The sequence below is a fragment of the Zootermopsis nevadensis genome, unplaced genomic scaffold (assembly GCF_977971745.1).
Source record: "Zootermopsis nevadensis isolate Lab colony 2312 unplaced genomic scaffold, Znev_1.0 Znev_ptg000045l, whole genome shotgun sequence".
Classification (NCBI taxonomy): Eukaryota; Metazoa; Arthropoda; class Insecta; order Blattodea; family Termopsidae; genus Zootermopsis; species Zootermopsis nevadensis.
Genome location: NW_028259177.1, coordinates 1725305 through 1738671, shown reverse-complemented (window position 1 = coordinate 1738671; position 13367 = coordinate 1725305). Strand labels below are relative to the sequence as shown.

General features: G+C 37.1%; 2 protein-coding genes across 2 annotated transcripts in view; one reads left to right on the top strand and one right to left on the bottom strand.

Moving 5' to 3' along the window:
• Positions 1 to 13367, bottom strand: part of LOC147871614 (TBC1 domain family member 4-like) — a 259104-nt gene that overhangs the window by 42106 nt on the left and 203631 nt on the right. The gene's annotated exons all lie outside the window — the stretch shown is intronic.
• LOC147871619 (metabotropic glutamate receptor-like) overlaps positions 1 to 13367 on the top strand; it is a 48467-nt gene that overhangs the window by 8951 nt on the left and 26149 nt on the right. Inside the window, exons 3-4 of the mRNA XM_087360500.1 lie at positions 894 to 1064; positions 7126 to 7270. Of these exons, the coding sequence (XP_087216626.1) occupies positions 894 to 1064; positions 7126 to 7270 (316 nt within the window). The remainder of the gene's footprint in view (positions 1 to 893; positions 1065 to 7125; positions 7271 to 13367) is intronic.

Genomic DNA, 13367 nt, shown 5'->3' with positions numbered 1-13367 from the left:
CACAGCTTAGTCGCAGTCTACCGTTCCGTAATATCGGACACGCACATCACACACAACCCGGTATGTTATAATACTTTAAATATTTTGTGATTACTTTTCTTTGCTTGTATTACGATATATTGAGTAATTCTTTAAAATTATTCCATTTCCTATGTCAGTAGCCAGGATCAGGATATGAAAATTAAAAAAAAAATTGATTTTGCAGATTTAAGACATCCAGGCGCAGTCTTCAAAATTAAATGGAAGAAGCCTGGAGGTTAAACAAATAAAATCTAACGGGTAGAAAAAATCAGTATACGCAGGGCAGCAAGTGCAACAGTTTTTAATTTTAATTGATAGACCTGACGATGATGGAATGAACATCGAAAAAAAAAAAAAGAGAGAGAGGTTGCAGTCTACAGCTCCGTAATATCGAACACGCACCTCACACACAACCCGATTTAAGACATCCAGGCGCAGTCTTCAAAATTAAATGGAAGAAGCCTGGAGGTTAAACAAATAAAATCTAACGGGTAGAAAAAATCAGTATACGCAGGGCAGCAAGTGCAACAGTTTTTAATTTTAATTGATAGACCTGACGATGATGGAATGAACATCGAAACATGTCGTCATTTTAAAATGTAACAATATCAAATGTTGAAATGTTATAATTTTATGTGATTTTAACAATCTATAAGCTTGTGTAAAGATGGTGAATAAAATTATTGTATTGAAGAACACAAGCATGACGCAATTAAGATATAAGTAATATTTTGTACTCTAGTACCGAGAGAGATATCGGAGTCGTGACGCTATTGAGAGTTAATATTAATCTAGAAATTGCAGTAAAGTTTCATTCCGTGTATGAATTATTCAGAGACTTTAAAGCGTTCTGTTATTCTCTCGTGTTACAGGTATCGTTCTTCTCGACAAGCCCTGAACTGAGCAACAAGCAGAGATTCGAGTATTTCTCGCTGACCATCCCTTATGATCACTACCAGGTGAAGGCCATGGTGGAGATTGTCATGCGAATGGGTTGGAGTTACGTGTCAATTATTTACGAAGAATCGAACTACGGAATCAAGGTAAGAGGCATGTGAGGTTTCAGGTTCTCATGGCGGTGATGATGGTATCGACGCTATTCTGGATTTTTTTTCTTTTAGGTAGACACGAACTATGTACAACCATTAGACACGTAACTTGTGATCACAAAGACGAATGATTAAAATAAGATATTTTTTTTTAATTCTGACAATGTAAATTCTGGTAACTTATGTAATTTAAATGCTTTTCCCTTAAATGCAGAAGCCAGAGGAATATTTTAAATAAAATATTACACGCTATAAGCACACAAACTGAATTAATTATAATGCAGATGTTATTATGCCTTATTTTTCTCTTCACAACGGAACATAATCTTGCGTCACGTGCTTTGGGGAGACTTAAGTAATCTACTGACTCTACCAAAACTTGAATAGAAGTAAGAGCTGCAGCAGGAGTAATATTTTAAAGTATAAAATTCTAATTCAGTCTTAAATTTGGCTTACGAAAGGGATTAACATTTTCTTACATTTCTCTCCTCATAAGTAGAGACAATAAATTTCCCTGTGATCATGATAAATGTTTGAGAGAGAGAGAGAGAGAGGCGAACAAAACCAGATTATTTTTAAGCGGATAAAATCGGATTTGCTGCCACATACCTCTTACAAAAATCGCAAGAGTATCAGTTATATCACCACGAGCTTGCGTGATCTTCCTCAACTTGTCTCAGCGACATGAGGTGGAACAGATGATTCTCCTCAGATAAATCAACCACGTACAGTTGACCCAAAAATATATACACATTTAATTTCTGGAATAAAGTCCCGACTCCATTTTGCGTATCAGAATAATGTGAAAATATATTGTGGTGTCGCATTAGGTTGTCCTCGTAAACACGACACACTTAGTTCGATAACAAGGTTAATATTCCGTATTATAATGTGTACGCATCTCTTTTGGGACAACCTGTATCTACGTACCGAAATTTATATTTAATATTCTGCCCATCCTTTATATAGATAAGCTGCTGTCTGTACTGTACAGACTCAGTTATTTGTTTGGTCCAGAAGTTTTGGGTTCACTCCGACCGCCGTTTCAATTTTGCTATCTCTGTAGGCTGTCCTATCTGTTTTCACAATAGCCGGGAATGAACCGTGCGTTTTACCTTCGGCAGTGGATGAAAGAAAAATATGAGCATTTAATAAGTAAACCAAAGACATGGGACAGCGAGCTACGAAGTATTGTAGCTGGATGCAATGCTTGTAGTATGGACAGTATAAGATTCCATATATGCTACCCCTCTGATCCCCTTTCCCCATTTGCTTCTGACGTAAGTCGAACTCAACATATTCTGTGTCAAGACCATTATCCTTCGCGCCCCCAACACCTGTGTAGCCCTTGGGATTCACCTCTTCGACCCTAAGTATCCAGGGTTAAGCAAAGGATACGGACCGTGTGGACTGTCCCTTCCAATTGGAATGAAGCACAATTTATGGACAAATTAAATGCCGGACAGTACTAATAATGCTCTGTGCTTTGGACCATCTGACGAAGTAACGTTAAAAATACAATAACGGCAGATTATAAATAATTAGAAAAATTAAATACAGGGATTAACGCGTTTATTAATTCTGAACTTCGTCAGTCGTCTGATGTTAACAGACAAACATAATTTATTCTCATTAAATTTGGTTCCGTCTGGCGGACCCAGCAAAATTTGTACTTCCCACGAGGACTAAAAGTTATCCAGAAGTTGACTGTCTTCTGGGTTGCAGCGCCGTGTACTCTGGTAGTATTTTACCATCACGGCACCCCGATGATGTAAGCAGCAGGGACCTCTGAAACGTCGGTAAACTTCCACCAGACTACACGAAGATACAATCTGTAAAACGGCCATCAACATATATAATTTTTGTTGTTTACGTCTGAGCTCATGAGATATGAAGTTGTTAATGAATTGTGAAATTGTCAGAAAATTAAAGAAAGCGATCGTGAAGAATAAACTACATGAAATTTAATTAACACCAAACTGTATACTAGCCGATTTTCGAACCGATATGTCCTCAATGTAGGAAGACTTGGCGCCTTCCTGTCGTCGCAGACAGAATTTAAATTTCGTCGTGCTAGTGACTGCTTTTGGAAGGTGTATGCCCCCAACCACCCCGGCAGGCGGAGGTCAGCTTAGTCAAGGATTATAGCTGAATTTCACATTGTCCGAGATGTCTCCTCTCTCCAGGCTTCCCAACCAAAATTTTGTATGCACTTATCATCTCCATCATGTACGCTACATGCTCAACCCATCTCATCCTCCGTTACCTGATAATCTTAATACCAATTCAGTTAACTTGGTAAATACTAAAGTCCTGATCGGAAGACCCGAAAGGTAAAAGATCACTTGAAAGACCAAGGCATGGATGTGAGGTTAATATTATTAAAGTGGATGGGGGCATGGGTCCAATTTATTCTTGTAAAGATAGATTGAAGTTTTAGTTTCCATAAAAGGCGACGAATGCCTAAACTAACCGAGTGTCTGTTCGCGTATCAAGGCCTGCGTTGCTTAGAACAGATATTGAAGATTATATTGGCAGGACACGTAGCGCGCTTAGGTATGTGATTAGAAAGTACGAAACCTTTAGACGGAAAACGTGTCTCGAGATGTAGGCGTACGGTGCGGTATAATGTTGAAATGGATCGTAAGGAAAAGATGTGTGAGGTATCTGTGTGGGTTCAGGGTAATTAACTAAGAATAATAATAAAAAGAAGCCTGGCTTCTTTTGGGCTGCAAAAGAGCATTTCAGAGGAAGGTGAGACACTCAAGCGGGTTCGCCATCTTGCTTTTGTTCAATAACAATACGGTTTATGAATACCAAATTCAACTCTTATTTAATTTGCATTAAATAAAGCGCTTTTCGTTGCTATTGTCATGGGAACTACATTTTGTTAGCGAATGGTAAAGCATTCTTATGTTTTATACAAGATCTTACTAGAGACTGTGTATTTACAGTCCCGTCGCAGACCGAAAGAACTGTACCCCATTATTTTTACCTGTAAACTGCACGTACGTGCAAGATAAAAGAGAGCGTAGTTGTACGTTTAATTACATGCAGGGGCAAGTCAGATGAGACGGTGAAATCCTAATAGCATGGACAGATTCCTGTTCTAAAATCTCGGTCAACGCTGTACAGTCTGAGCTTCTGACAGCAAATGAAACGTATGAGTACACTGATACTTTAATACCATAAGTGGTCCGCATTCATTTTTATAATTTTTTTTTTCCAAGTACGCTGTTAATTTGAATGTCAGAAAAAAATTACACATTTTTGTCTCAAAAATCTGCGTCTGTCCCATAACGAAAATTTAACCTTTTCTGTATGAGATACGAGATTCTTACGGCCGTGAGTATGTCCGTGGTGGTCTACTGGGTTGTCACTCACCGTGTGCATTTGTAGGTGGATGCTAACGTTTCGGAGAATCATACTGCCACCATCTTCAGGAATTTCACACGGCGTCACAACTCCGAAGACCATCATGGACACAACCTTGTCTGCCAAGTTTGTTGGACGTTGTTTTCGGATGTTGGGGGGGGGGGGGGAAGGAAGATATTGGTTGGACCCAATCTCGTGTGTATTTTATCTTCCTGAGGAACGTGAAAAAAAAAATTTAAAAGTTTCAAGTCATACTTAAATATCCGCGCAGACAAAACTTTGTAGGTTTCAGTGATTTCGCAAAATTTTTTTCTCAGTTTCTTCCTCTCCTTTCGAAAGTCAGGGTTTTCCTGTTTCCTGCTACTTCTCTCTCTCTTCCTGTTATTTTCGGGATATTCAGTATCACGTGCCCCAATTCTTCTCCCTCAGAAAATCGACGTTGCTCTTAGGAACTGTTCACTGTGGTGTGTGTAAGGGAGAGTTTCAGCTTACGCCACTCAGATAGATTCGTGATCTCAACGCGTGAGATTCATTCGACGCATACGTCAGGGATGTTGTCCCGAAATGTTGTCAAGCAAAACGCGTTTGTGTGACTTCGTGTCGAAGACTAAACGTTGGATAATTTATTCAGTTTATGCACATCCAGAATAGGCTTACATATTTAACCCGATCACAAACTACGTAGATTCTAGTAGGATAGCGTTATTTTTATTTCTGTGAAACAAAAAAAATTTTAAATATAATGTGTGGATGTGTGTTATATGTAGCACGCATAGGTTAGATGAGAAATTCGCACACAGATTTATGCTGAAAGGATTAAGCATAGACAAATTAGGAATGCAGCCTCATATTTGAGGACAATATTAAACCGAATCTTGAAGACTGTGCGTACGGTCTAGATTCATCTGGTTCAGAACAGCGACCAGTGGCGGATTCTTTTGAATACGATAGTAAATCTTTTACCTTCATGAAAGGAAGGGAGATTTTTGAGCAGTGAATGAAATTATGCTACCTTTTCTGTGACTCCAGTAAAGGGATGTTTTAATGAGGTGAAGGCTATGAATGGTCATTGTGTTACGGTTACCTGATAGCCTTACGTAGCAGTGTGAATCGGGCTCAGAGTTTTTCTAAAAATATATCAGGGGTAGGGTGTCAATAAATATAGTATACCGCCACTTTATTTCTCTCGTGGGTGTTCGCGTGTCACACCAAAACAAATACGTATATGTTGACCTATATGGAAGCCTAAACAAGAAATGAATAACCTAGAATGGAGAGGAAAATCTGATCTTGGAAAGAAGAAAATAGAGAAAATTGTCTTGATACCCCAATTTGTCCTTATAGAGTAAACAACATCGATCCATGTGTGTGTATATAACCTACTGCGGGACCGGAGAAAGTACTGTAGGAAGAATTTCTTATGAAGATGGCTGTCTTTTGGGTCGTTGCGCCGTGTAGCCCGATGTCCTTGCTGCCTCCACCATCAGGGCGGCGTAATGGTGAAATTCAACCACAGTAAACGGCGCTGAAAACCAGAATTCGACCATCTTTCATATTCTTCGCCGTTGTAAACTGGAATCTTAGCAGGATTAATTATCTCCGTGTGATATGTCAATATTTTTTTGTTGGGTAGAGAAGAGCTGATACAAACGCAGTTCCAGTTTTGTTTGCATGTGCAATAAAATTGTTATTCTGTGTAACGCGGTTAAAACCATTTTAATACTATTTTCAGAACACTAGACCACATCGGCTTTCTTGAATGTAGAATTTCGTTTGTTTATTTATTTATGGTCTAATAAACGCTCAAATTATGGCCGTGTGTAGTTTACACAGCATTGTGGGAATCCTTTGTTAAACTGAGAAACATCCAGATTATGTAATCATTATATGTATATTCACAGTACAGTTCGAAAATTTAATATTTGCTGTGTCAAGGTTGGATGCCTGTACCCATGTTTAACTGATCCAAGATGGACTGTTGGTATGGAATTAATGAATTATTAAAGTCGTGAGAAAATAAAGAATGGTAAAGCTAGATCACATCAATACCATTTTCGTACAATTTTTACCACTCTGCAGAAGATATCATTGTCTGTTTTACGTCTGGAAAGTGTAAGGTAGTGGTTTGCAATCTGTGGCTCTCGGGTTTCAGTGACCCTAATTCATGTTCTGTACGGAACAACTGATATATATATTTTTTTTTTTTACAAACTACTATAATAGTACATTTCCTCACACGAAGTACTGAAGCCATAAACTCATCAGTAATTTTTTTCTTAATAAGAGCAGCAATTTCTGACGTGTATGTTTTTTGTTAATTATAAGTATAATATAAAATTGTATCTAATGTAACCTTTTTAAGTACAATGAAAGGAGGTTTTGAAGCTTTTTAAATTTTTCCCCGCACAAATGAATAATTTTATTTTAACCTTGTGGATCGTAATGATGAGTAAACTTTGAAGGTGGTTACAAACTCGTTTAATGATGAAAGTGATACGTCTATTCGAATCATCAACACATGCAACCATAAACAACAACAACACAAACCAAATGGTTACTCCCATTAGAACGTCACGACTCCTATGGTCTAAACACACTTACACAACCCTTTAATGAAGACAGCTTACCTGAGATGCAGTATCCATGGCGGAATATTATTTGAAATTTTGTTTTTCCTCAGGCATTCGAAGAGTTGGAGACGTTGTTGGCGAAGCATGCCATTTGCATCGCTGTCAAGGAGAAGTTGGTAAAGGATTCAGGAGTCGCTGATGATTCTGCGTGTGACAGCATAGTGCTGAAGTTACTGACCAAACCCCGCGCCAGAGGTGAGTTTTGATTTCGTTGTATCAGAAAACCACAGTCACATTACTTCATGGAGACTGGCGAGTTCTTTGAAAATAGTCTAAGCACTGATACTTCACTGCACCTTCTTTCTTCTGTGAAACTTTCTATGGGCCTTATATATTTTTACGATCTGCATATTTAACAACTTGCCAGGTACATAGTTCAAACGGTAGGCGTATTCTCTTCATCCGAATAAACATACCGATTTAGAATTTATGTAAAACATTTCTGTACTTGACACTCGTGTACGTACTTGTTTGTTGGGTCTCTATGAGGGGTTATAATATAGTTAAAATATGTCGATTAAAATTGCAATTATTCCAGCTCAATTACGCTGAACTTCGGGACTACTAGTTAATACGGGCATGTAACAAAGCTAGTCGAATGGAGATTTAAATAGACTTTCCATTAATGAGTACAGGCATAAAAAGTATTACTCGGTTATTTTGATAGTTTGATAGATACATCGTCGAAAAATCAATTGCCCAAACTTGCGTACCAAATAATTGGTTTGTTTTTGAAGATTTATAAGTATAGTGAATGGGCTTTTGTAGTATTGTCAAAAGTATTTATTTATTTATTTACTTATTTTTTTTTTTTTTTTTTTACCCCTGCTGATTCGTATTTTATTTAGAAGAGGTCCACTGTTTGATTTCGTGGCTAGATGGCCGGCCAATCCGATTTTCGCTTTCTATCAGTCTCACCAGGCACATTTTGGGACAGTACTTAAAATAAGTGGTATAACTTCTGGTTGCGGAATGCGTGTATGACGTTCGACGGAAATCGTATTCTTGGTTGACACTTATTTTGTAGCGGACATTCAAACAGATTTAGATACGAAAGTATTAATTATTCTGATCTTGTTTGTCCTTGTCATAAAACAAATAGAATGACATAAAGTTGATTTTTTTGGTCTTCGACTTTGTGTCGGATAACAATCGATCGGTGAATGTGTCTGTGGAGCCCGTGTGTAATTTCTTAACATTTTGCAGTTAATTCTTATACGAAGCACTTTGGGTGACGGGTGTTAACTCTAATCTCATGTAATAAATTTCTCTGTGGGTTTAATCCAGACCAAGAGATCGGCCTTAAAGGAAGTACTACTTATTTCAATCTCACAGTAAGAGCAGTGAGTGGTTTTATTACGTTGATACGCGTTTGCTGTGGCATGAAAAGTCTGCACGTAAACACCTGAACAGAAAAAAGCGAGACAAGATACAAAAACACAAACTTTGTTCATAAAATCTGACCGGAACGGTCGAATTTCTTCTGGAAGAATAAGTTTAGGCGGTAATCAAGTTTTAATTTTTGGGAAACTTTTCGATATCTCGTGGTTCCTAGCGTAGGATTAGAACAAAGAAGAATGTTTGTTATAATGGAAGTTTCAGGTCAGGACTTGCTTTCGTCTTGTTTAACGAAGTTAAACGCCTTTTGCATCCACATATTAGGCTGTTCATATAAAGGAATTTTGTACTATATCGTATCTGTGTTCGGATTACAGAACTGCAGCAAAATGCTGAACGTATTCTTCATAATATATCCACATAACATTTTTATAACAGAAGTTAATAGCACCTAAATTAATTTGGCTACTTCCCACTAGAATTTAAGAAATCCTGACCTAATGTAGTTTGGCTGCAAGAATGTAACATCGAGTAGAAGATAAATAAATGCCAGTATAATTATGTGACAGTTTCTGGCGATGGTGATATTTGAATTCGACCGTTCGATTATTAATGTCGTGAATAACACGAACAAATTCATTTGCAGGAAGACATTAAAAATTAGACTAAGAAGAATAAAAACATTTGAGACATGAAAATTTATAAATTGGCCTGACGTGGTTCAAATGTCAAAAGTGTCCGGTCTGAACCTTTACTCGTATTAAGTGTCATCGAAGAAGACGTTGTTTTTGTTAAAAAAAAAGTCCAGAAAATTTGTAATGCCATTTACAGCAATGGCTCGCCTAGCTGAATTAAGTGTCCTCGGCCAATTTATTCTGCCTATGAAAAAGTTAATAATAAGTAAAAACATTTAGGTCTCTTCGTTTTCAGCGAAGTCTCCTAAAATGTAAGGAATTAAAAATAAAATGATAATTTCGCCAACTATCAAACTGAGAGAAAATCGAGATAATGGCAGGAGTTATCCAATATTCTTAGTATATTTTCGGTTTTATAGAGTCAGTCGATGTGATGATACTCGCCACACAGTTTGTAAGATAGGAAGGCACGTACGTACGTGTAAACCATTCCTCCCGATGTATGTAATTAGTTAAAGTTCCTGTTGTTGAAATATTTCCGGGGGCGCATGAAGAATGGTTATGAAAAGGCAACTTCACCTCTGCAGAAAACAAAGCCTTTCTTGTAAACGGCACCAGCTGCTGTTTCACGAACAATGGCGTTTCTGACATGCAATCCTCGCTTTTCTTCCATTGTGCTAGCAGTTAAGTTCCGCAAGAGATTTCGTAAAGCGAGATTCTACTCAGCATTTTCGAGAAGTTTATTATTATTATAATTAGGGTTTACGGTACCGAACTACAGAAAAAAAACCCGAACAATTAGAAATCAACAATTTTATAGGCCTGAATTAAAAGATAGATGCAATGAAACGATGGATTATTACATGCATCACATAAGTACAAAAAAATTATCCTTTGTAACTTTTTCTGTAATTTTAATTGATCCGAAGACACTGACCCGAATGGGATCGTATTTAATGGGGTCCGAAGGAGAGATGATGGCGATAGGATTTGGAAGGACTTGCGTTTGAATTAAAAGTAAAATAGTTCTTTTAAAGAAATCGTTCAATGCACGTTCACAATTTTACGATTAAAACTATTAGGTCGTGTGACAGGAACATTAATTTATATGGCTGGCTGTTATTGTCAGTATCTGGGGGAAAAAATCCGTATTTACCGTTAATTTCGAATTTTGGCTGGATGATTTTGGTTGTGGTTGATAGTGATTGGTCAGAACTTGTAACTTCGATTGTTTCGATTTTAATTTATTCGTGCGTTATTAATCACTGATTCAGACTCACGAAAAATATTATTTTCACTCATATCGTTAGTTCCAAAGAACTTCTCGCAGCTTGAAATCGCTAATTATATTTGTCACTATTTAAAAATGCGCAGGTCGTATTTTCGAATAATTACCTCTTAATCGAGTGCGTTCTGATTCCCACCTTTCGTCTTCCGCAAACATTTTTACCTCCAGCATGCAGCTAAAGTTAGTTCATTATTACGCTATTAATTTCTTTCAGTGTCTGAGTTTTAATACAATGAAAGTTAACATCAAAAGACATAAAATGTTTTAAATAATGATATTATCTTATAAGGAATTGCGCGAGGAAACGAACTTAATTTGAAAAATGTGACGACAATACTGATAAGAAAATATTTGTTTTGTCTTTGTGGTAAAATTGGCTGTGGTCCCACAGTTCTTTTACGTGTCAATCCTTGAAACAGCATACTTCCCTTTAAGAGGCTGGCCACGTAGACCACACGAACTGGTAAATAGTCATATGGCGTGCAGGATTTCGTTTGCGCTAGTACACGAGATACGATTCTGTCCAATTTACTTTGCACCGTCTGCTTCTCACGTCCCATTTTCTTATAATTTTTGACGTCAAGGTCACGAGGCCTTGGCGATGATTGACTAGCGACTGAAATCACGTGTCTTGTCTCCTGGCGCCTAGTTACGTGATGCCTCTCGCAGAGGTCAACAAAACTTTTTTCACGCTTGGAATACGAGGAAAATTAATGCGTGGTTCGTGGCAATCACGAGTCCGTGTTAGAATGTACATCACGTGAACTAGCATCTCCCAGGACGTTGTAAAGGAGCACCTGACTCTGCTTTGACTTATCGCTTCCTCAGTAGCACAGAACCAAGGTCTACTAACACCTTGCGTAAACAGAAGAGAGTTGCTAATCCCTGACAGCAAAGTGAGGGCGAGGAAACCATAGATCTGCCACCAAACTCCATCCAGCATCCACATAACCCTGTTCAGCTATGCATGTGATCCTCAGTGAATAGCATATTGTAAAATACATGTGCAGATTAGAAGAATGTTGAATATTTAACGAATGGAATGGAATTAAACCGAGAATAAGTGGTCATGACACGAAAATAGAACGGAAGACAGATTGAATGTCACAGATGGCACTGGAATGTAAAACGAATGGCGAAGTATTTTCAGAAATGCTTCAACTTTTATTTTTAATATTGAACACTAAATTTAGTATATATTTTTTTTTCTGTATATACTCAGAGGTTCGGAAAGACGGTCGGATTCACTTTGTGTTGTGCGTCGTTTAAATAATAGAGAATAACTTACATTTAACCATTCAATGTCACACAAAATGAGTATGAAATAGCACTTGTGCTACATTTGCGTTTTACTGAAATAAGCTTCCGAAACACACTGAAAAGTTCAAGGATGGAAGACATATATATATATATATATATGTGTTTTACCGTCTCTTAATATCGGACACACAACACATCACTTACAACCCGATATAAAACATCCAAGCACAACCTCCAAATTTAAAGGAAGAGACTTAAAATCAAACAAATCAATATACGCAACGCAAGATGTGCAACAGTTTTTAAAATTGATAGACCTGATGATGATGTAATACACATCGAAACATGTCGTCAATACAAAATGTAACAAGATACAGTATCTACTGAGAATGTTATAATTTTAAGTAATTTTAAACATTATTTTAAGTTTGTGTATAGACGGAAAATAAAATATTGTATATATATATATATATATATATATATATATATATATATAAAAATGTATCTTTATTCAAACTCACCAGATATGAATTTCTTTCGTCTTCAGTTTGTCTTGATAGTATTTTTTTGTGATTTCGTGTAGGCCTGTCTTTCTGTTTTCCTCATTTTCAATATCCCACCACTTCTTCTTCTTCTTCAATCTCCTTACTTTTACGTGGTCCTTTCTTGCATATATAGCCAGTTCCTTCTACCGTCCAGCCTCTGCCTTTTTGAGTTCTGCGCCGTGTAGTCATCATAAACAAAATGCAATGTACAGATTTAAATAAATCCACGTTCGTCGATGTTTTGAGCTTCGCATTCTGCCTGTTTTTCGACTGAATCTCATGAATCACATTCCCGTATTCTTTTCTGCATAAATGCCTGTGCTCGTGATTTTATATATGACCCTATCTTCTTTATTATAAAACTTTATAAAAGCGAGAAATGTCAGGTTCTTATGGTCTCACGATTATAATGGGATCCTGTGTAATGTAATCGTTTCAGAGGCACCCTAATGATGAAGGCAGTAAGCGTCTCTGAAACGTCGGTAAACTCCTTTTCGGTTGTTCAACATCCCCCGAAGACAATTATCTTCTTGTTAAGTATGGGTTGTCACATAATTAGCTTCTACGAGGCAAATGAACGAAATGTAGAATGCACCCACCATCTTGTTGACATAACTAAAGAGTTTTGTATTTATAGAAAATCAGTCAGTAAGTCGAAAAAGTATAATCTGTGTAGTAAAGCAGCGTTAGGACATTTCACCTGATACTAATTTCGAAAATAACTTTCAACAATAAACAGGTAATTCACAAATTTTATTATGCATGTTACACGAGCAACGAATAAGTTCTAACCTAACCTAACCACCAATATGCTGGAGTACAGAAGTCTAGTTTTTCACTGGGCGTGACAGATTTAAATATCCATATCACAGTAAAACAATATTTACCTTAAACCTTCGGGCTACTCAATCTTTGGGACACGCTGTATAAGGGTTATGTTGCTGAACATCAGCGGTTTGGAGATTTTACTCCTAGAAGAAGATACTAAAACACTATGAAGTAGAAAATAAGAATTTTCAACTCTCTCGTTCGGGAATTAACCAATCTACAGTTGCATAATATTAACGGGTATTTTATGTTGATTGAGGTTTCCCTCCCTACGTTCGTGCCAAAATTCGGATGATGTCTTAAAACAGACCACAGACGATACTTCCTTAGAAAGTATTCCATATTAATTACCGTGGTCTTCCAGTATTTTTTGAATATAACAAAATTTGTATTTGAAA